This window comes from Delphinus delphis, chromosome 16 (assembly GCF_949987515.2).
Source record: "Delphinus delphis chromosome 16, mDelDel1.2, whole genome shotgun sequence".
In the NCBI taxonomy this organism is placed as follows: domain Eukaryota; kingdom Metazoa; phylum Chordata; class Mammalia; order Artiodactyla; family Delphinidae; genus Delphinus; species Delphinus delphis.
In genome coordinates this window covers 16,336,396-16,361,628 of record NC_082698.1, presented here as the reverse complement: position 1 = coordinate 16,361,628, position 25,233 = coordinate 16,336,396, and the positions used below count along the sequence as shown (strand labels likewise).

Below are 25,233 nucleotides of genomic sequence, written 5' to 3'. Positions count from 1 at the left end.
ATTGGAAGACTAGGAGAAGAGGTCCAACATAAGACTACTTTGGAGACTGGAGAAGAAAATCAAAACAACTGACCAGAACTAATATCTAAAATTAGAATCCAAGAAGACATTCCAGAAATAAAAGGAACCTTAAATCTACATATTGAAAGGGCCTACTAGATACCAGGGAAAATACCCAGAACAGCCTAAGAAGTATCCTAGTAAAACTATTACACTTTAAAGATGTTTAAAAAAAAAGTCCTTAGGGCCTCTAGGAAAAGATGACTTTGAAAGACATGTAAATTAGACTGGACAGACTTTTCACAAATAACATACAAAGCAAGGTAACAGTGAAGCAACGTTTCTAAGAATCTTAAAGAGGTACAAACCAAGGATTTTATATCTAAGCAGCTGCCTTTCAAGAATCAATCAAGGTTATAGAAAGTTTTTTTTAATTTGTTTTAATAAATTTATTTTGTATTTTTTGGCTGCGTCGGGTCTTCGTTGCTGCGAGCAGGCTTTCTCTAGTTGGCGCGAGCGGTGGCTTCTCTTGTTGCGGAGCACGGGCTGTAGGCACTCAGGCTTCAGTAGTTGTGGCACATGGGCTCAGTAGTTGTGGCTTGCGGGCTGTAGAGCGCAGGCTCAGTAGTTGTGGTGCACGGGCTTAGTTGCTTTGTGGCATGTGGGATCCTCGTGGACCACGGCTCGAACCCGTGTCGCCTGCATTGGCAGGCAGATTCTTAACCATTGTACCACCAGGGAAGTCCTAGAAAGACGGTTCTGAATGTCCAAGAACTCAGAGAATACTGTGCCCATGTGCCCTTTCTGGTGAATCTACTTGAGGGAGATTCTAACCAGGTATGACTAAGGAAACTCCGGACGGATGAATGAAGACTTCATACATGTATTTGTAGAGCTGTGACCAACGAGGATGAGGCGTTTTGGTGAATCAGGCAGAGTTTGATCAGGGGAGAAGGACCACTAGGAGTAAGGAGAAGTAATAAGGATTTGTTAACAGCACTTGACTTTATGTAATTGTGGGAGCTGGTTAACTAGTCTACATGTATATAGCTGTTGCTTCTGTGTCTGATGCCTCAATTTGAAGTCAGAAGTTCAGGCAGTTGGAAAGGAAAGATGGATAAGAAGTAGGGGAGATCAAGGGTAAACTACAACCTGCACGCATGAACTGGAACCCGTAAGGATGAACTGGAACCTATGTAAGCTTCCAATTTAAATAATGAGGTGACCAGAAAAATAAGTTTGTTCCCCTCATCAGGAGCTAAAAACTTGCCTGGCCCAAGAGTTGCAAGAGCTGAGGGAGGAGATCTGGCAGGAGCTGGTGCAGCTGCCGGGGCCCAGCTGCTACCCCACAACCACTGAGGTGAGCCAGTAGATGAGCTACAGAGTGTGTAAACTGCAGTAGCACCTGGTGCCCTGCACTAGTCTTCCAACAAGAGAGGATATGGCTGCTGCTGCCCTTAACACCTTCCAGTTCTCTCACATAATATCTTGTGGTCCAGGATAACCCAGAGCTAGGCAGGGAATAGAATACTGGAAAACAATTCCAACTTAGCTAAATCTATAAATCCATCACCCAAGAGTAGAAGAATAATATAAAATCATATATTCTGACAAAATTAGAAAGAATGCAACTAAAGAAAGATGGAAAGAAAAAGGAGAGAGGGGAAACAGAAGACTATTGATTATTGTATAGGTAATAAGTGGTAAAGGATGCCATTTAAAAATGATAGGTCAGATAGCAAAAGGTTATAAAAAATGGGGATTAATACTTTTATAATATGATTAAAAAGTATTAATAGAAAGTAACCACTGGAACAAAAATAGAAAACTTTTTTTTTTTTAAGAAAACTTTTAAAATAGAAATAAGTTGCTTCATTTATTGCTTGGTACATGGATATTCCTAATTGTTTTATCTTTGTTGTGAATGCTTTTCACATTAAAACGTTTCTTCCTTTGCCCTGTTTAATGCTTTGGGGCTTGAAATCTACCTTGTTGGGTAGATCCTACCTACCAGGATCACACCCTTATGTTCCTGTCGCTTTCACTTGCCCACGTATCTTTGTGCATATCTTTATTTTTAGCTTTTCTGATCCAAATCATTTTAGTAGGTGAGTTAAATCCATTCACATTTATTTATAAGTAGTGTTATGTATAGTTATTGTGTTATTTTGTGTATTAGGTTTTATTTGCTGTTTCTCAACATGATGTGCTTTTTTGCTATTTTACTTATTTCTTTTGATATGTAGGAAGTGTTGTATTTCTCTTTTATTGGTTATCTTTGTACTTATAACTTTAAAAAATAATAATAATGAGCATTTGTTGAAGTTTTACAGTAAACTAGGTACTATGCTAAATGTCTTATACAGATTTATCTTTTTAAATCTTCAAAACTGACCTATGAGGCAATTCCTGTTATTTTCCCATTTTACAAATAAGAAAACTGATGCACAGAGAGATTAAGTAACATGCCCGAGGTAACATGTTACTTGGTAATCAATGCTGAGTTTTTCTCTGAATCCAGCCTAACACTTCATACTTTTTTTTTCTATATTATTTTCTTGATATACTGTATTGATTAGATAGAAGAAATATGTTGTTTTTAGTTTTCAGCAGGTCTGCTGTCTACAACAAGGTTTGTTTTAAGAACTATACAATAGGAATTTTAAATAAAGACCTTATGGAAACATCTTGCTTATATTCATTATGTTAATCTATAATAGAGTTAGGTCAGAAAAATTTAAGAGGATAATGTGATAATAAATACCAACAAAAAGCAATCATAGTCACTGTGAATTTCAAAGGGGATTAAAAGAGGTGGAAAAAAGTTATAAAATTTCAACATCTTCTAAGAAAATAGAGAATATTATTTTAAAGCTTTATCTAGATAAAGGACACAGGGTTTTAAACTTAAAATAGCTGCATGGTTTTGATCATATGTGTTTGAATTTAGATTTAAATGTTAATTTTTTATTCATGAGTGTAAACGCAGTTGAAGATACTAATTTAGTTCTATGTTTCCTCTTTTTTAATCTCTGACTGTTTATATTTATATATGACCCAAAACCTAATATGTGGATGGTGATATTCAAACTTTAATACTTCATAATGTTCAACGTATAACTTTTCCCGTTTAGATGGTCTTCTGATTGTTGGTGTTCACTCGGCTAAGTTTCCAAATGAAAAAGTCCTGGATAACGTTAAGAGTGCTATTCTTCGATACAACATCACCCACCCTGTGGTTAATGATGCAGATGCCAGCCTTTGGCAAGAACTAGAAGTTTCCTGCTGGCCAACTCTGATCATACTTGGACCCCGTGGAAACATGTTGTTTTCTTTGATTGGAGAAGGACATAGAGAGAAATTATTTTTATATACTTCAATAGCTTTAAAATATTACAAAGACAGGGGACAGATCAGAGATAATAAAATTGGAATAAAACTCTATAAAGATTCTTTGCCACCTTCACCATTGCTGTTTCCTGGCAAAGTAACAGTAGACCATGTTTCTAATAGATTGGTAATAGCAGACACTGGACATCATAGAATTTTGGTCGTCTGGAGGAGTGGACAAATTCAGTACAGCATTGGAGGTAAAGTTTGCTAATTATGTTATATAATGTATTTTACATTATACATGTAAAAAACTAGTTCAAGGAAATGCATTAAAATTGAAATTTATAAATAAGAACTAATTGTAGAAGGGCAATATACACTGATTTTAACTTCATCAGAAATTATTTTGTTAATTGTGTCTGAATTAATCTCTTCTCACTCCTTCAAAAACAAACAAAACTACCCAAAAAAAACTCCATTAAGATCAAAAGGAGGAAATCTTTTGTGTAATTTTCAAGTATATTCATATGTCCCATCTTGTTTTTTCAAAAAACTGCCACAGTATTGTATCTTATGAAAGTATCATATACATTTTAGATTTCAGGCATTTTAAATGGAAGTATTTCACTTTCCATCAAAATATAGCCATATATATATATATTTATTTATTTGTTTATGGCTGCGTTGGGTCTTTGTTGCTGCGTGCGGGCTTCCTCTAGTTGCAGCGAGTGGGGGCTACTGTTTGTTGCAGTGCACAGGCTTCTCATTGTGGTGGCTTCTCTTGTTGCAGAGCACGGGCTCTAGGCAAGCAGGCTTCAGTAGTTGTGGCACGCGGGCTGAGTAGTTGTGGCTTGCGGGCTCTAGTGTGCTGGTTCAGTAGTTGTGGCACACGGGCTTAGTTGCTCTCCGGCATGTGGGAGCTTCCCGGACCAGGGCTCGAACCCGTGTCCCCTGCATTGGCAGGCGGATTCTTAACCACTGCGCCACCAGGGAAGTCCCTAGCCATATGTTTTTTAAGACCACAGCAATACCCTAGGAAGTTGAGTCTTAGATTATGAAATAACCTAGGATTTGTATATTATTATACTTTTCTCTCCTTCCATAAGAACTTAAGCATACTTCTGAATCCATTCCATTTGGTTGTAGCGAAATAAAAGTATCATATAGGCATAGATCATTTTCTTTCATATCTCCCTGGTCTTGATCTAAAAAGGGCTCTTATTGACATCTTATATAATTAATAAAATCTGTTAAGTACATTATTAATCCTGCTCACCAGGCTGAACTGACATCTGACAACATAATTAGTCAAAGAGAAAAGTAATTCATCTCTTTGCAATCCTACTTTGGTCACACGTGCAGTGTAAGTACATAAAGTAGGGATCTCAACATTCCTGATGCAAATAAACTAATAAATAAACTAGAAAATAAACTAATTGTTTCCTAAGTCCTGTGAGGCTATTCTTAGTATGCCAAGGTATCATTCCCTTAGCTCTTGAATTCATTTGTTTCTTATTTGTTGTTTCTGTTAGAGTATGTGTGTGTTCTATATTGTTTATTTTGCTTGGGCAACTTGGTATTTTGGTTAATAACAGGAAGTTATGACAGTTGTTACTCAAAAAGCATCTGTTATAGCAAATTACACTTAAATGGTTAAAAGTTTTTAATAGATTTCTAAAATTTTCTAGTTTAGATGGATATTCTCCTTTGTTAAACAGAGGAACCGGCAGCAAGCTACCTTTTCCAAATATGTTTCTAGGAATATTGTTATCTTGTGATAAATTTATAGTTATTCTACAATTTTTAAAAAAGAATTCCGTGGTTAGATACACTCAGGAAATGCTGGTCAGATGTGCTTTAAAAGATTTTTGGTGGTGGTGGTGTCACTGTACTCAGATCTTTTACTCTGCCTAATGTATCTCATGAATATATGAGAGGAGGTTATAGTATACAGTATTTTCCAATCTGAAGTGATCACAGTACTCTCCCTTTTTTTTCCCCAGGGAACTCTCATCACCAACAGTAATAAATAGTATTATTAATAATAGTAATAATAGCAAACAAAAATATGCCTGGCATTATTCTAAGCACTTTACCTGTATTAATTTATTTAGTCCTCACAGTGCTATGAGTTAGGTATATTATTAATTCCATTTTACAAAAGAGAAACTGAGACACACAGAACTTGCCCAGATCATCAGCTAGGAAGAGCTAGGGTTTAAACGAAGTCTGTTAACTTGGGATTCATGGGCTATTAAGAAATGCTTGAATGATCCTCATGATTTAGGAACCCCTTGAAATTCCTGTGACATTTTATGGGCATGTGTATTTTTGTAAGGAAAGGGTTCGTAATTTTCAGTTGTAATCAAAGGAGTTTATCTTCCAAAATTGTTAAAAATCATTCCTCTAGATTGTAAAAGATTTAAGTTATTTTTTAATTCTTTCTAGTCTAGATAATAGGTAATTCAGATGCTTTTTAAAGTAATTTCTTCTGATATCTACTACTAAAGTGTACTAGTAACCATTATCTAGTAAGTCCTGTCATTAGCAAAACTTACTCTTGAGAAAAATAGGTATCTTGGGATACAGTTTAGTTTTTAGGTAGAAGTATCAAGTTATTTATATTAAAATCCCAGCTTTAAATACAAATTTTATTTTTTCGGTGTTAATTTGAGATAACTTTAAGTGGAAAAATTTTGTCTTACAGCTATCTTGTCTTGTAGGACCCAACCCTGGAAGAAAAGATGGAATGTTTTCAGAGTCAACTTTTAACTCACCACAAGGTGTAGCCATAATGGATAATATCATATATGTGGCAGATACAGAAAACCACCTTATAAGAAAGGTAATTTTCCATTTTAAATAAAGTTTTAATCCTTCTAATCAGAAAAACTTATATTTACTTGCTACATAAATATTTGAAGTGAGAGGGTGTTGCTTAAATACTTCAGATCATGCTCATTCAGCTTTGTTCAGAGGTTACTTGCTTTGACTTTATTCTTAGACAAAACACATCAAATCGTTTTCTTAATCCTTTATTTTAAAGTCATGTGCCTAATCACCCAAAAGCTCCTCATTTTGAGGTATTTTCCTAACTACTATTTATAAAGAGATGCTTTGTCCTTTTTCAGTTAAATTTTCTCAAACTTAGAAAGAAAAAAAACATACCACTCCTGCATCCCTTCAGCTCTTATGCTTTGTCTGGGAATACTTATCTGTCAATTAGTCTTAAAATTTATTTTATCTCATTATAAAAGTAATATATGATCTTGTTTTTAAAAAAATGAATTAATATGTAAAGGTAAAAAAGGTCTCCTAGTCATCTATTCAGGCTCTCCAGGGGTAACCAACCATTGTTAAAATTTGTGTCTTCAGAAATTTTCTACTCATGTACGAATAATTTTATATTGAAAGGACTGTCTCTAGAGAATCTGCTTCTTTAAACAAATGGAATCATAATGTACATACATAATTCCTACATTCTTTTTTTAACTTTTTTTTTCCATGTTAGTCATATGACTATGACTGCATAGTATTACCTAGTTATTTTAAACATTTCTTATTGATGAGTATTCTGACTGTAATCTGTTGGTCTTTAAGTTGTTATTTCTGTTTGGAAAATAAGTAAGTTCATCTAACCCATTCTGTCTGAACATATATGTACTATATATTGTACCTAAGTACATTTAGGTACTTCCTTGCTTTTCTCGCTATTTCTCTCTCTTGATATTTTTGCCCATTTATATTATAAAAATTATCAACTAATATATATATAATAGGAAAAAACATATGTAGAACATTTAATAATAACCACTGTAATGTAAATCTCCATGAGGGCATGACATTTGTTTTCTTTACTACTGAAATCCTAAGCACCTAAAACAGTGCCTGGCCCACAGTAGGTGTTTATTAGATATTTGTTGAATTAATTTATAAGCAAATAACATCTGTTGAATGAAGCATTTTCTAAAGCGTGAATTCCTCTTAATATGAAAAGATGTTACATGAGAAAAGGATTTTGTGGATTTATAAATCAGACTTTTTTTTTTTTTTTTTTTTTTTTTTGCGGTACGTGGGCCTCTCACTGTTGTGGCCTCTCCCGTTGTGGAGCACAGGCTCCGGATGCACAGGCTCAGCGGCCATGGCTCACAGGCCTAGCCGCTCTGCGGCATGTGGGATCTTCCCAGACTGGGGCACAGACCCGCGTCCCCTGCGTCGGCAGGCGGACTCTCAACCACTGCGCCATCAGGGAAGCCCTTAAAGCAGACTTATTTTTTGAAAGTCTTGCTAATATATTTTAATATGCTAATATATTGTGAATACACTAGTGGGGGGATATGTGTGTGGTATTTCTAAACTTATTTGACCAAGGAGCCCTTTTTAGGCAGAACTTTTCATAGGACTAATAGCTTAATGTTGTATACTCTGGGAAGAGTGCTTTTATGTTACTAACTCCTTAGAGGTCAATATTTCCTTATCATTATCTTTTGAGGGTTCTATGCTTCTAAAATTCATCATAGTGTCATAGATATCTAACAGGATATTGAAGTAGTAATATATGTAGCCCACAACATACAGGGAGTACTTGTCCTTTTTTGATTTTATGTTATTTCTCTTGCTTTAGGACTTAGTGGGTTTTGGAGTATTGACTGCATTTCAAATACTTTTTAAGTAGCATAATCATGATAACAAATACAGGTTACTCGAGGTCATTTTTATGACTTAGTTTAGTGTCTGCAAAAATGGAAATGAGAGCATTATGATTTCTTCCTTTTGTTTTAAAAAAACAAAAGTTTTAAAAGTATAAAAATATTTATTGTATTTTACATTTGTTTAAGATCTCATTTGCAGAGGGTTGATCATACTCCTACATTCACAGCTCATGAACATCATCGTTCCATGCCGACCTGTCTGTTGTTAGAATAACTTATTTATTAATTTGTAAATTCCTCTTCATCTCCATTCCCATTTCCCCTGCCATTCCCTGTACATAAGTACTCCTATAGGCAGCCTTTCTGATATGTTTGATTCACATTTTCTTATTTATCTGTGACCTTGTAAAACATGTAGTATTTTGTGTGTGGTTTTTTTTTTTTTTTGGTGTGTGTGTGTTTATAACAACTTTATTGTGATATATTTTACATAGTACAAAGGTCACGCATTTCATGAAAATAATTCAGGAATTTTTAGTAAATTTAACAAGTTGTGTAACCATCACCATAAATCATTTTTAGAACATTTTCATCCTCCTAGTAAGAACCCTCATGCCCAATTACAGTTAATCCCCGTTCCCACCCCCAGCCCTAATCTACTTTTTGTCTCTGTAAATTTGCCTCTTTGAACATTTCATATAAACAGAATCATACAGTATATGGTCTTATGTGTCTGGCTTCTTTTATTCTGTGTAATGTTTTTGAGGTTCATTGATGATGTAACATGTCAGTAATTAATTCCTTTGTATTGCTGGATAGCATTCTGCTGCATGTATAAACCACATTTTATCTGTTTAACAGTTGGTGGGCATTTAAGGTGTTTTCCAATTTTTGGCTATTTATGAATAATTCACATATAAGTTTTGTGTGGACATACATTTTTATTTCTCATGGGTAAGTCTGTAAATACTGGAAATGTTGATTCATATGTTTTATATTTTGTGTTTAACTTTTTGAGAACGTGCTAAACCACAGTGGTTGCATCATTTTACATATCTACCTGCAATATATGTGGGTTACAATTTCTCCATATCTTCACCATTACTTATCATTTTCATTTTCTTTTTTTTTTTCTTTTTTTCATTTTCCATTTTTAAACTTCTAGGCATTCTGCTAGATATGAAGTGGCCTATCATTGTGGTTTGGAATATGTGTTTCTCTAATGAGGAATGATGTTGAGCATCTTTTCCTACGTATATGGACCATTTGTTTATCATCTTTTGAGAAGTGTCTATTCAGATTCATTGACAATTTTTTATTGGGTTTTTGTGTTTTTTATTATTGAGTTGTAAGAGTTCTTTATATATTCTAGATGCAAATTCCTTATCAGATATATGATTTTCAATACTTGCCCACATTCTGTGAGTTGTCTTTTTTTTATATATATACAAAGTCAATTGCTTTTTTTTAACATCTTTATTGGAGTATAATTGCTTTACAATGGTGTGTTAGTTTCTGCTTTATAACAAAGTGAATCAGTTATACATATGTTCCCATATCTCTTCCCTCTTGCGTCTCCCTCCCTCCCACCCTCCCTATCCCACCCCTCTAGGTGGCCACAAAGCACCAAGTTGATCTCCCTGTGCTATGCGGCTGCTTCCCACTAGCTATCTATTTTACGTTTGGTAGTGTATATATGTCCATGCCACTCTCTCACTTTGTCACAGCTCCCCCTCCTCCTTCCCATATCCTCAAGTCCATTCTCTAGTAGGTCTGTGTCTTTATTCCTGTCTTACCCCCATGTTCTTCATGACATTTTTTTTTTTAAGATTCCATATATATATGTGTTACCATACGGTATTTGTCTTTCCCTTTCTGACTTACTTCACTCTGTATGACAGACTCTAGTTCCATCCACCTCACTACAAATAACTCAATTTCGTTTCTTTTTATGGCTGAGTAATATTCCATTGTATATATGTGCCACATCTTCTTTATCCATTCATCGGATGATGGACACTTAGGTTGTTTCCGTCTCCTGGCTATTGTAAATAGAGCTGCAGTGAACATTTTGGTGCATGACTCTTTTTGAATTATGGTTTTGTCAGGGTATATGCCCAGTAGTGGGATTGTTGGGTCACATGGTAGTTCTATTTGTAGTTTTTTAAGGAACCTCCATACTGTTCTCCATAGTGGCTGTACCAATTCACATTCCCACCAGCAGTGCAAGAGGGTTCCCTTTTCTCCACACCCTCTCCAGCATTTATTGTTTCCAGATTTTTTGATGATGGCCATTCTGACCGGTGTGAGATGATATCTCATTGTAGTTTTGATTTGCATTTCTCTAATGATTAATGATGTTGAGCATTCTTTCATGTGTTTGTTGGCAATCTGTATATCTTCTTTGGAGAAATGTCTATTTAGGTCTTCTGCCCATTTTTGGATTGGGTTGTTTGTTTTTTTGATATTGAGCTGCATGAGCTGCTTGTAAATTTTGGAGATTAATCCTTTGTCAGTTGTTTCATTTGCAAATGTTTTCTCCCATTCTGAGGGTTGTCTTTTGGTCTTGTTTATGGTTTCCTTTGCTGTGCAAAAGCTTTGAAGTTTCATTAGGTCCCATTTGTTTATTTTTGTTTTTATTTCCATTTCTCTAGGAGGTGGGTCAAAAAGGATCTTGCTGTGATTTATGTCATAGAATGTTCTGCCTATGTTTTCCTCTAAGAGTTTGATAGTGTCTGGCCTTACATTTAGGTCTTTAATCCATTTTGAGCTTATTTTTGTGTATGGTGTTAGGGAGTGTTCTAATCTCATAGTTTTACATGTACCTGTCCAGTTTTCCCAGCACCACTTATTGAAGAGGCTGTCCTTTCTCCATTGTACATTCCTGCCTCCTTTGTCAAAGATAAGGTGACCATATGTGCGTGGGTTTATCTCTGGGCTTTCTATCCTGTTCCATTGATCTATATTTCTATTTTTGTGCCAGTACCATACTGTCTTGATTACTGTAGCTTTGTAGTATAGTCTGAAGTCAGGGAGCCTTATTCCTCCAGCTCCGTTTTTCATTCTCAAGGTTGCTTTGACTATTCATGGTCTTTTGTGTCTCCATACAAATTTTAAGATTTTTTGTTCTAGTTCTGTGAAAAATGCCAGTGGTAGGTTGATAGGGATTGCATTGAATCTGTAGATTGCTTTGGGTAGTAGAGTCATTTTCACAATGTTGATTCTTCCAATCCAAGAACATGGTATATCTCTCCATCTATTTGCATCATCTTTAATTTCTTTCATCAGTGTCTTATAATTTTCTGCATACAGGTCTTTTGTCTCCTTAGGTACCTAGGTTTATTCCTAGATAATTTATTCTTTTTGTTGCAGTGGTAAATGGGAGTGTTTTCTTGATTTCAGTTTCAGATATTTCATCATTAGTGTATAGGAATGCAAGAGATTTTTGTGCATTAATTTTGTATCCTGCTACTTTACCAAATTCATTGATTAGCTCTAGTAGTTTTCTGGTAGCGTCTTTAGGATTCTCTATGTATAGTTTCATGTCATCTGAAAACAGTGACAGCTTTACTTCTTCTTTTCTGATTTGGATTCCTTTTATTTCCTTTTCTTCTCTGATTGCTGTGGCTAAAACTTCCAAAACTATGTTGAATAGTAGTGGTGAGAGTAGACAACCTTGTCTTGTTCCTGATCTTAGTGGAAATGCTTTCAGTTTTTCACCATTGAGGACGATGTTGGCTGTGGGTTTGTCATATATGGCCTTTATTATGTTGAGGTAAGTTCCCTCTATGCCTACTTTCTAGAGGGCTTTTATCATAAATGGGTGTTGAATTTTGTCGGAAGCTTTCTCTGCATCTATTGAGGTGACCATATGGTTTTTCTCCTTCAGTTTTTTAATATGGTGTATCACATTGATTGATTTGCGTATATTGAAGAATCCTTGCATTCCTGGAATAAACCCCACTTAATAATGGTGTATGATCCTCTTAATGTGCTGTTGGATTCTGTTTGCTAGTATTTTGTTGAGGATTTTTGCATCTATGTTCATCAGTGATATTGGCCTGTAGTTTTCTTTCTTTGTGACATCCTTGTCTGGTTTTGGTATCAGGGATATGGTGGCCTCGTAGAATGAGTTTGGGAGTGTTCCTCCCTCTGCTGTATTTTGGAAGAGTTTGAGAAGGATAGGTGTTAGCTCTTCTCTAAATGTTTGACAGAATTTGCCTGTGAAGCCATCTGGTCCTGGGCTTCTGTTTGTTGGAAGATGTTTAATCACAGTTTCAATTTCTTGATTGTGATTGGTCTGTTCATATTTTCTATTTCTTCCTGATTCAGTCTTGGCAGGTTATGTATTTCTAAGAATTTGTCCATTTCTTCCAGGTTGTCCATTTTATTGGCATAGAGTTCCTTGTAGTAGTCTCTTAGGATGCTTTGTATTTCTGTGGTGTCTGTTGTAACTTCTCCTTTTTCATTTCTAGTTTTATTGTTTTGAGTCCTCTCCGTCTTTTTCTTGATTAGTCTGGCTAATGGTTTATCAATTTTGTTTATCTTCTCAAAGAACCAGTTTTTAGTTTTATTGATCTTTGCTATTGTTTTCTTTGTTTCTGTTTCATTTATTTTTGCTCTGATCTTTATGACTTCTTTCCTTCTGCTAACTTTGGGTTTTGTTTGTTCTTCTTTCTCTAGCTCCTTTAGGTGTAAGGTTAGACTGTTTACTTGAGATTTTTCTTGTTTCTTGAGGTAGGCTTTATAGCTATAAACTTCCCTCTTAGAACTGCTTTTGCTGCATCCCATAGGTTTTCGATTGTCGTGTTTTCATTGTCATTTGTCTCTAGGTATTTTTTGATTTCCTGTTTGATTTCTTCAGTGATCTCTTGGTTGTTCAGTAACGTATTGTTTAGCCTCCATGTGTTTCTGTTTTTTACGTTTTTTTCCCTGTAATTCATTTCTCATCTCATAGTGCTTGATATGATTTCAATTTTCCTAAATTTACTGAGGCTTGATTTGTGACCCAAGATGTGATCTATCCTGGAGAATGTTCCATGCGCACTTGAGAAGAAAGTGTAATCTGCTGTTTTGGATGGAATGTCCTATAAATATTAATTAAATCTGTCTGGTCTATTGTGTCATTTAAAGCTTCTGTTTCCTTATTTATTTTTATTTTGGATGATCTGTCCATTGGTTTAACTGAGGTGTTAAAGTCCCCCACTACTATTGTGTTACTGTCAATTTCCTCTTTTATAGCTGTTAGCAGTTGCCTTATGTATTGAGGTGCTCCTATGTTGGGTGCATAAATATTTACAATTGTTATATCTTCTTCTTGGATTGATCCCTTGATCATTATGTAGTGTCCTTCCTTGTCTCTTGTAACATTCTCTATTTTAAAGTCTATTTTATGTGGTATGAGTATAGCTACTCCAGCTTTCTTTTGATTTCCATTTGCATGGAATATCTTTTTCCATCCTCTCACTTTCAGTCTGTGTGTGTCCCTAGGTCTGAAGTGGGTCTCTTGTAAACAGCATATATATGGTTCTTGTTTTTGTATCCATTCAGCAAGCCTGTGTCTTTTGGTTGGAGCATTTAATCCATTCACGTTTAAGGTAATTATCGATATGTATGTTCCTATGACCATTTTCTTAATTGTGTTGGGTTTGTTTTTTTTTGTTTGTTTGTTTTTTTGCGGTACGTGGGCCTCTCACTGTTGTGGCCTCTCCCGTTGCGGAGCACAGGCTCTGGACGCGCAGGCTCAGCGGCCATGGCTCACGGGCCCAGCCGCTCTGCGGCATGTGGGATCTTCCCAGACCGGGGCACGAACCCGTGTCCCCTGCATCGGCAGGCGGACCCTCCACCACTGCGCCACCAGGGAAGCCCTTTGGGTTTGTTTTTGTAGATCCTTTTTTTCTCTTGTGTTTCCCACTTAGAGAAGTTCCTTTAGCATTTGTTGTAGAGCTGGTTTGGTGGTGCTGAATTCTCTTAGCTTTTGCTTGTCTGTAAAGCTTTTGATTTCTCCATCGAATCTGAGTGAGATCCTTGCTGGGTAGGGTAATCTTGGTTGTAGGTTCTTCCCTTTCATCACTGTAAGTATATCATGCCACTCCCTTCTGTCTTGTACAGTTTCTGCTGAGAAATCAGCTGTTAACCTTATGGGAGTTCCCTTCTATGTTATTTTTCGTTTTTCCCTTGCTGCTTTCAGTAATCTTTCTTTGTTTTAATTTTTGCTAATTTGATTACTATGTGTCTCGGCATGTTTCTCCTTGGGTTTATCCTGCCTGGGACTGTCTGCGCTTCCTGGACTTGGGTGGCTATTTCCTTTCCCATGTTAGGGAAGTTTTCGACTATAATCACTTCAGATATTTTCTCGGGTCCTTTGTCTCTCTCTTCTCCTTCTGGGACACTTATAATGCGAATGTTGTTGTGTTTAATGTTGTCCCAGAGGTCGCTTAGGCTGTCTTCATTTCTTTTCATTCTTTTTTCTTTATTCTGTTCTGCAGCAGTGAATTCCACCATTCTGTCTTCCAGGTCACTTATCCGTTCTTCTGCCTCAGTTATTCTACTATTGATTCCTTCTAGTGTAGTTTTCATTTCAGTTATTGTATTGTTCATCTCTGTTTGTTTGTTCTTTAATTCTTCTAGGTCTTTGTTAAACATTTCTTGCATCGTCTCGATCTTTGCCTCCATTCTTTTTCCGAGGTCCTGGACCATCTTCACTATCATTATTCTGAATTCTCTTTCTGGAAGGTTGCCTATCTCCACTTCATTTAGTTGTTTTTGGGGGGTTTTATCTTGTTCCTTCATCTGGTACATAGCCTTCTACCTTTTCATCTTGTCTATCTTTCTGTGAATGTGGTTTTTGTTCCACAGGCTGCAGGATTGTAGTTCTTATTGCTTCTGCTCTCTGCCCTCTGGTGTATGAGGCTACCTAAGAGGCTTGTGTAAGTTTCCTGATGGGAGGGACTGGTGGTGGGTAGAGCTGACTGTTGCTCTGGTGGGCAGAGCTCAGTAAAACTTTAATCTGCTTGTCTGCTGATGGGTGGGGCTGGGTTCCCTACCTGTTGATTGTTTTGCCTGAGGCAACCCAACACTGGAGCCTACCTGGGCTCTTTGGTGGGGCTAATGACACTCTGGGAGGGCTCTCGCTAAGGAGTACTTCCCAGAACCTCCACTGCCAGCGTCTCTGTCCCCACGGTGAGCCACAGCTCCCCCCACCCCCCACTGCCTCTGCAGGAGACCCTCCAACAGTAGCAAGTAGGTCTGGTTCAGTTTCCCCTGGGGTCACTGCTCCTTCACCTGGGTCCCGATGCACACACTACTTTGTGTGTGCCCTCCAAGAGTGGAATCTCTGTTTCCCCCAGTCCTGTCAAAGTCCTGCAATCAATTCCCACAAGGCTTCAACGTCTGATTCTCTAGGAATTCCTCCTCCTGTTGCCGGACGCCCAGGTTGGGAAGCCTGACTTGGGGCTCGGAACCTTCACTCCAGTAGGTGGACTTCTGTGTTATAAGTGTTCTCCAGTCTGTGAGTCACCCACCCAGCAGTTATGGGATTTGATTTTACTGTGATTGTGCCCCTCCTACCAGCTCATTGTGGCCTCTTCTTTGTCTTTGGATGTGGGGTATCTATTTTGGTGAGTTCCAGTGTCTTCCTGTCGATGATTGTCCAGCAGCTAGTTGTGATTTTGGTGTTCTCCCAAGAGGGAGTGAGAGCACGTCCTTCTACTCCGCCATCTTGGTTCCTCCCTCCTCCTCCTTTCACTTTCTTAATCATGTCTTTTGATGTACAGAAGTTTTATATTTTGATGATTCCCAATTTATTTATTTCTATCATTGCTTATATTTTTTGTGTCTTGTAAGAATCCACTGCCAAATCCAAGGTCACGAAGATTTATTCCTATGTTTTCTTCTAAGGTTTTTATAGTTATGGCTCTCACAGTTAGCTCTTAGATCCATTTTTAGTTGATTTTTGCATATGGTATGAAGTAAGGGTCCAACTTCATTCTTTTACATGTGGATCCAGTTATCCCAGAACCATTTATGGAAGAGACTATTATTTCACCATTGAAGAGTCTTGGCAACCTTTTGAAAATTATTCATACATGCATGGGTTTATTTCTGGACTTTCAAGTCTATTCCATTGATCTATGTATCTGTCCTTATGCCAGTACCACACTGTTTTGATTGCTATAACTTTTAATAAGTTGTGAAATCAGAAAGTATGAATCCTCCTACTTATTTCTTTTTCAACATTGTTTTGACTGTTCTGAATCCCTTGCAATTCCATATGAATTTTAGGATCAACTTATCCATTTCTGCAAAAACTTCTGTTTCTTTCTCATGTAAGTAAATTATATTTTTTGAAGGAACAAATGACAGTTTTATCTTTCCTTCTTATTTTTATACTTCCCATTTCCTTTCATTATATTGCTTTTAAGCATTACAGCCATAGTGGGTGTCTTGTCATGCTCGTAGTCTTAAATGGAACTCTTGTAAACTTTCTCCACAAGTTTAATATTTTCCATAGCTTTAGGAAATAAAATATTTATGAAGTTAAGAAACTTTATTCCTTGTTACTAAGAATTATTATATGATTTTATTAAATGCATTTTCTACATTAATGGAAATAATTGTATAGTTTTTTGCCGTTAGTATTCTGAGGTGATGAATTACATTAATAGATACTTTTGATGTTGAACCATCTTTTTAATCCTGTGATAAACCTTACCTAATCATGAATTTTTTAAAAAGTCAAATTGGATTTGATTATCCAAAATTATATTTAATATTTTAAAATTAAATGGCTCTATATTTTCTTGTACTGTTCTCACCAGATTTTGGAATCAAGGTCACACTAAGCTCATCAAATGAGCTGGTTTTCATTCTTTTTCTGTTTTTTGGAATAATTTGTCTAACATAGGAATTAATGGTTTTGAATATTTATTAAAACTCCCTTGTAACATTACCTGGGCCCTGGGCTTCTTCCAAGAGGATTTTTTAAACTATCCTATCAGTTTCTGTGATACATTTCTTAAATCAAGATCTATTTCAAGGGCCCATCTGTAGCTGCCTATGGTATTTTTGCAGATTATATTTTGCAGATTTTGAGTTCAGTAAAAATATAAATAAAGTTACACTGATGAATATTCTTTACAATTTCAGGATATTATAGAGCAGCTACTAAAAATAATGCAAGAGGATTTCACCAGAATAAATCTGGTGATAAATGTAATTCACCATAGTAACAGAATAAAAGATGATGCTTCACTAGATTCAGAAAAACATTGGAAAACATTTAATACCTAATCATGTTAAAATTGTGAACTTCAAATGGAAATGAATGTCCTCAGTATGATAAAATCAGGCCATCTGCAAAAAGCCTACAGCTACACTTAATGCAAAGTATTGAATACTTTCCCTTCAAGAGGGGGAACAAGGCAGGGATCCCCACTCTTACCCTGCCTATTAAACATTGTACTGGAAGTACTAGCCATTATAATAAGGCAAGAAAGAGAAATAAAAGATATAGAGGATGAGAAGAAAGAAGAATAACTCTATTTGTCAGTGACATGACATGTACATAGAAAATTCTAAGAAATCTATACAGAGTTACTTGAACTAATAAGTGAATTTAGAAAGGTTGCAAAATACAAAATCAGTATATAAATATCAACTGTATTTTTATTTTATTTTATTTTTATTTGTTTTATATTTATTATATACTAGTAATAGTCAACTGGAAATGGAATTTTTAAATTCTATTTACTTAGCAACCAAAATAAAATACTTAGAATAAGTTTTTGGAAATATATACAAGCCCACTGTATATCCAGTATAATGGTTAAAATTAAAAAGACTGACAATACCATAGGTTGGCAAGGATGTGGAGCAGTTTGAACTCTCATACATCATTGGTGGGAACAGAAAATGATAGAGCACTGGAGAAAACCTTTTGGGAGTTTTTTAATCAAACTAATCATATACTTTCCCTATAACATAGCAGTTACAGTCCTCTGTGTATACCCAAGAGAAGTGAAAGCATGTCCACAAAAAGGCTTATACAAGAATATTAATAGCAACTCTATTTGAAGGCCCCCAAACTGGAAATAGCCCAGCTGTCTGTGAGTAAGAAAATATATAAATGAACTGTGATGTATTCCTTATATGGAATACTGCTCAGCAATAAAAAGGAACATGAATAAATCTCAAACATGTTAAATGAAAGAAGCCTCACACAAAAGAGTTCATTACTGTATGACTCCATTTATCTGAGATCCTAGAAGAGTTACAACTAATCTGTGATGGAAATAAAAAATTAACACTGTTTGCCACTGGGTTCAAGAATGACTGGAAGGAGGTATGAGGGAACTTTCTGGAGTGAAGGTAACGTTCTGTATATAAGTTGGGGCCACACAGGTTTATGCATCTTTGAGAATTTATCAGGTGATACACTTAAGATTTGTGCATTTCGTTGTAAGTTTTGCCTCAAAAAAGGAAAAAGGAGATCTGAACAAATATGGAACTCTAGTTAATGACAAGCCTACTGAAATATTTAGGGACAGTGTACTAATGTTTATGATTTACTTTGAAATGCATCGGAAAATGTAAATGAATTGAAGGATTGATAGCTGGATGAGATATGTGGTAAAGCAAGTCAGTGAACTGTTGATATATGGATGTTTGGTGCAGTATTCTTTCAGCTTTCTCTGTGTTTGAAAATTTTCATGATAAAATGTTGAAAGTGTCTCAGGAGATGAAACCAGAGCATCTTTTTTCAGTAGAATGCATTGATTTTTTGGTTTATGAAGCAGAGGCTATATAACATAGTAGAGCTAGAACTGGTTCAAATCCAAGATCCTTGACTTACTAGCTGTAAAATCTTGGGCTCTTACTGAATGATCTGTGCCTCAGTTTCCTCTAAAGTAATCAAAATCACAGTCATAGGGTTATTAAGATGAGTGGATGGATGGATGGATGGTTGATACTTGGATTAGTTCTTACCACATATTAAGCTCCATATGTGTCAGTTACTAGCCAAGCATAATTGAAATACATACACTTAATTTAAGAAGCAAGTGTTTTCCTTGATTCTGCTTTAAATTTTCAAATTTCACCTTTTAAAATATTTTATAGTTGAGATGAGATCAACAGCAGTTCTGGTAGAGGCATGATGAGGGAGGGGAGTAAGAGGAAAGTGGGGGAATGGACGGATGGAGAAATGAAAAGGACTGAGTTTTATGCATTTCAATAACCAGGTCACCATGTACTTGATTAGCCTTTCTCTTTAAGCTTTTTTTTTTTAAGTGTGTTGCACATGGTTTTTTTTTTACACACTAAAAACCACTCAGTTTTATTAATTAACATATAATAAGTTCACACATACTGTAAATAAAGTACATGTTTTCTGTATGTTCTATGGGAAATAGATGCATTGCATAAAACCTGTATTAATGTCTATAGATTGACCTAGAAGCTGAGATGGTGAGCACTGTAGCTGGCATTGGAATTCAAGGTACAGATAAAGAAGGTGGAGCTAAAGGAGAAGAACAGCCCATTAGCTCTCCTTGGGATATAGTTTTTGGAAGGTCAGGTATGTAAACTTTTGATATTAAATATAAGTAAATTTTGCTAAGTAAAAGTTTTAAGATATTATGGGAACATTCATTTTTGACTAATTCTTTTACTAGTTATTTTATGCTTTTATACCAATGACTTGGGATTTGTTAATTGCATAAAAACAAAGCCAACGGTAATATATAGAAGATAGAGTAAATATATCATTATATATTACATGTAACATTACATACATATTATATTTTATACACAAGATAGGGTATGTATTTCTCTAATGTTAAAGAATTTCATCTTAGTTGCAGCTTCCAATTAAGATAGTTCTGAATATTCTGAAGTTGGACAGACTATAGTTTCAGAATTTCAAAAGATTATTCACACACTATACTGTTTAACAATGTCCTTTTTATTTACTGTCGTGTAAAAAATCAAGAAATGAGAGGGTTTTTTTAGATTATCAATAAAATTTTTATTTAATTATTATAGCTTCTTTTGAGTAGTTAAAAAAACTATATACAATGGAATATTACTCAGCCATAAAAAAGAATGAAATCTTGCCGTTTGTGACAACATGAATGGACCTAGAGGGTGAGAAAGACAAATACTGTATAATTTCACTTATATGTGGAATCTAAAAACAAATGAGCAAACATAACAAAACAGAAAGAGAGTCATAGATACAACAAACAAGGAAGGGGATGGTGGGGATGAGTGAAATAGGTGAGGAAAATTGAGGCACAAATTTCCAGTTACAAAAGAAATGAGTCACAGGAATGCAGTGTGCAACATGAGGAATATAGTCAATAATAATATAATATCTTTGGTAACTAGACTTACGGTGATCATTCTGCAATGTATAGAAATATCAAATCACTACGTTGTGTACCAGGAGCTATCATAGAGTTGTAGTCGATTATACTTCAAAAAACAAACAAACGTATAGAGAAAGAGATCAGATTTGTGGTCACCAGAGGCAGGGGTGGGGGATTTGGATGAAGGTGGTCAAAAAGTACAAAATTCCAGTTATAAGATACATAAGAAGTAGGGCTATAATGTACAACATGATTAATATAACTAACAGTGCTGTATGTGTGTATGAAAGTTGTTAAGATGAGTAAATCCTAAGAGTTCTCATCATAAGGAAAAAAATTTTTTCTCTTCTTTTTTAATCTATATGAGGTGATGGATATTCACTAAACTTAATGTAATTATTTCATGATGTATATAAGTCAAATCATTATGTTGTACATCTTAAACTTATACAGTGCTATATATGTCAATTGTATAAATAAAACTGGAAGAAAAAGTTAAGATTAAAAAATAAAACTTAATTTAAAAAGTAAAAACTTTATCCTACTGAATTACTTAGAAAATTGAAAATGAGATTTGCCTTATTTTTACAATCTTTGTTACCTATATATTACTTGACTAAAAGATAATCCAGGAGCGCTAGTACTCTCATTTTTCACTGGCCCTCAGCGTTGCTGACATGGTTATCCTACATGTTTAAAAACAGAGTAATGAAGAAAGAAATTTAGTAGAATATATTGAAAATGGAACTTGGAGCTAAATGGTTTGTATGATTTTAATATATTTATAGAGTGACTTAAGCACCATCTTAGTTGGATGATTTTACATTTGAGATAATTTTTTTATGATGCCAATTTGGTTATAATTCAAAGACCTTAATTTTTTTCATTGTGATTAACTTTTTTTAAAGCTTTTAATATTTATAAAGTAACTGAATGAACTTCTGGTACTACCTGCACTTAATATATGTAACTTAGGTATTTTGTGTAAGTCATTTTTGAAAAGTCCATTTTGGGAATTTGGTGCCCTAATAATGACGAGTTGTTTTAGTGGCTCAGAGTGGGGAGGGGTTGAGAAGGTAGAGGGAGCAGTGTGTCTCAAGAGCAGTCAATAAGGGGATATATTATATGTAGAGATTTTAAAAACAATAAGAAAACCAACTACACCTCGATCTTCTTTTTATCACCGTGCACCAGCAATTCTAAATAATTTCAGGGTTGAAAATACTCATCCCCATCAGGACTTAACCGGACTTGCCTCTCTGCTTTTGGTACACACCTGAGCTATTTGAACATAATCTTATAGATGGAAAAACAGTCTGAAATATATCTGTTAGTAAAATAGTCAAAGTGGATGAGAACTGTTATTTTGGTATGTTATTACCTTCCCTCAAGGGAAAAAAAAATTCTCTTAATATGTAAGGCCCCAGTGATTTATAGTTAATAGTCCATATAGCAATTCAGTTATTGATATTTATATTTTACATCTTACAGCCTGTATTTACTGTCTATCAGTAATTGCCACAGTAAAGCTTCATAAGAAATCATCCCCAAACTCATGTAAACCTGAACCTTTATTTCTCACTTACATACAGGGTTGGGGTTCAGTTGATCAAGGCTGAGCCTGGGCTTGGTTCCAGACTGTTTTTTGGGTCCAGATCTCCATTTGTTTCTACTTTTTCTTGAGCCAGTAGCTGACTGAGGTATATTCTTTTGGCAAAAGGCAGGAGCACAGGAGAGTAAGCCCAGTTACACACATTTAAAGCCTTTGCTCATGTCGTATCTGCTTACCTACTGTCATTAAAGCAAGTCACGTAACTAAGCTCAAAGTTATGGGGCAGGGATATGCACTTTGCCTACAGTGAGGCAATGGCAAGGGTGTGGTTGTATTATTACCACAGAGGAATAAAGACTTGAGACCAGTAATTCAGTCTGTTACGTATTTCAGAATATACATTGCTTAAAAACAGGGTGTACTTTACTGGATGCTTTACTAAGTTGGATTTATTTAATAACGTACTTACATATTTTTATAGGCTAAAAATTTTTCAGTCATACTTTATGGCATGGAATTTCTGGTTGTTTATCTCATATTGAGAGTGTACCCAAATTGCTTTCCAAGAAAAATATTGGCTCTGTTGACAAGTACTCCCTCAGCTTCCAACTGGAGCGATGTGCTGAGGCTTGTGTCTTTATTAAGCTCAGCTTTTAGAAAAGGAAGTGAATCCTACCTTAGCTCAATAGATCATTAAAAGCATATGGTTCCACATTTAACTTACAGTTTAAATTAGCTTCACTCCAGGTACTTGGCAAGAGGAGTAATCTTGAATGCACTTAAATAAGCTCAACACCTTTCAAAATGCTAAGAGAAAATGGTTTTCAAGTACTGTATGAAGGACCTATAATCACAATGACTACAAGAGTTTTTAACCTTGAGTTATATACTCAAGGCATTCATGGTTAGATTTTGCGAAGTACTTAAATTTCCCAGAAATTCTATTTAAGGTTTGGGGGAGTTGGTCAGATTCTCATCAGTTTCGAAGTGGTGTGTTACCCCAAAACATTTTAAGAGCCACTGCTTTAAATCACTCTGAAGTCTAATCCTGGATTAATGCATTATTGTCAGAGTATGGGGAAATTGGATCATAGAATAATTGCTCTCCTTACAATTGTTTTTACTTAACTGTATTTTGACATCATGTCATTCATTTAAAAATATATTAACACATCAACATATCTTACATTCATTTATATATGTATATGTTTCATGTTATATATTTCATCAAAACACAGTCCTGTGGGACTTCTGAACTGTTTTTACTATAAGGGTTTGCTGCTAATTTCAGTTATTATGTTATAAATAACCTGTCTGATTATCTACTAGAGAATTTTTCTGTGTTGTAGATAATTATGTTTTTTTCTAAGTATCAAGTTTGTTTTTAAGCTCCTGGATAATTTGAATATCATAACTGATTGTGTTTGCTTTGTTGTATTGATTCCTAGGAAACTTAGAGACAGATTTGTCTCTAGCAAAGTGTAACGGAAACATGACATTCATTTTTTTTTTTAACATCTTTATTGGGGTATAATTGCTTTACAATGGTGTGTTAGTTTCTGCTTTATAACAAAGTGAATCAGTTATACATATACATATGTTCCCATATCTCTTCCCTCTTGCGTCTCCCTCCCTCCCACCCTCCCTATCCCACCCCTCCAGGCGGTCACAAAGCACCGAGCTGATCTCCCTGTGCTATGCGGCTGCTTCCCACTAGCTATCTACCTTGTTTGGTAGTGTATATATGTCCATGCCTCTCCCTCGCTTTGTCACAGCTCACCCTTCCCCCTCCCCATATCCTCAAGTCTGTTCTCCAGTAGGTCTGTGTCTTTATTCCTGTCTTACCCCTAGGTTCTTCATGACATTTTTTTTCTTAGATTCCATACATATGTGTTAGCATACGGTATTTGTCTTTCTCTGACTTATTTCACTCTGTATGACAGACTCTAGGTCTATCCACCTCATTACAAATAGCTCAATTTCGTTTCTTTTTATGGCTGAGTAATATTCCATTGTATATATGTGCCACGTCTTCTTTATCCATTCATCCGATGATGGGCACTTAGGTTGTTTCCATCTCTGGGCTGACATTCATATTTTAATATTACTTGGCTGCATCTTTCTTTTCTACTCTATTTACCTATTGCTTCAATTTTCTTATTTTAAATTTATTTATCTTACTAGGGTTTATTTCCTTGTAAACTACCTGAATACTTTGTGAAATAAAAGTAGAAGTAAATAATCCAGTAGAATAATTTATTTTTATTTATTTATTTTTTGCTGTACTCAGGCCTCTCACTGCTGTGGCCTCTCCCGCTATGGAGCACAGACTCCAGACGCGCAGGCTCAGCGGCTATGGCTCACGGGCCCAGCCGCTCCGTGGCATGTGGGATCTTCCCGGACCGGGGCACGAACCCGTGTCCCCTGCATTGGCAGGCGGACTGTCAACCACTGTGCCACCAGGGAAGCCCCAGTAGAATAATTTACTGAACTGATTGGGTATGATAATTGATCCATATGGAAGAAAAAATCTGTTAATCATAAAACTAAAAATGCTTTAAGGACTGTAAGTGTACATTTATAGAATGTACTTTTTTTTTTTTTTTTTTTTTGGCGGTATGCGGGCCTCTCACTGTTGTGGCCTCTCCCGTTGCGGAGTACAGGCTCCAGACGCGCAGGCTCAGCGGCCACGGCTCACGGGCCCAGCCGCTCCGCGGCATGTGGGATCTTCCTGGACCAGGGCACGAACCCCTGTCCCCTGCATCAGCAGGCGGACTCTCAACCACTGCGCCACCAGGGAAGCCCTATAGAATGTACATTTTTAACTAGTCTTTTGATGTTTAAGTGTGTCTTTTCTGACAGTCTTATACCAATCACAATGTATTGTTTTGGTTTCCTTAAACTGTGATGAGTTTTTAAAACACCTGCAAAGAAAACAGGGCTGAAAATTTTAAAACCTATTCTTTTCAATTGTCTTTCCACATCTTATTCACTAACAATTTGACTTTGCTACTTGCCTTTATTGTCTTTCCAAAGTATTAACTTTGTTTTCAGAGGAAAAACTTCCTTCCAATTCATTCATATTGAATTGGTTTGAATATATTTAAATTATGTAATTGTACAACTGGTTTAAGCAGATGTGGGATTAAATGCAACTTGAAGGGGACTGTGGTTAAGAAAAATTGTTCTTGTAAGCACTTAAATTCTTTAATACTTTAAGAATTATATAGAATATTTCTGAAATTCTACCATAGTTACGAATATGAGAAAGGATGGAATTATCAGAAGGAAAACATGAAAAATAGATAAGTTATTGTGGTATCTTCAC

General features: G+C 35.7%; 1 protein-coding gene across 1 annotated transcript in view; it reads left to right on the top strand.

Moving 5' to 3' along the window:
- NHLRC2 (NHL repeat containing 2) overlaps positions 1-25,233 on the top strand; it is a 62,672-nt gene that overhangs the window by 12,582 nt on the left and 24,857 nt on the right. The window contains exons 3-5 of the mRNA XM_060034024.1: positions 3,135-3,590; positions 6,057-6,178; positions 19,431-19,560. Of these exons, the coding sequence (XP_059890007.1) occupies positions 3,135-3,590; positions 6,057-6,178; positions 19,431-19,560 (708 nt within the window). The remainder of the gene's footprint in view (positions 1-3,134; positions 3,591-6,056; positions 6,179-19,430; positions 19,561-25,233) is intronic.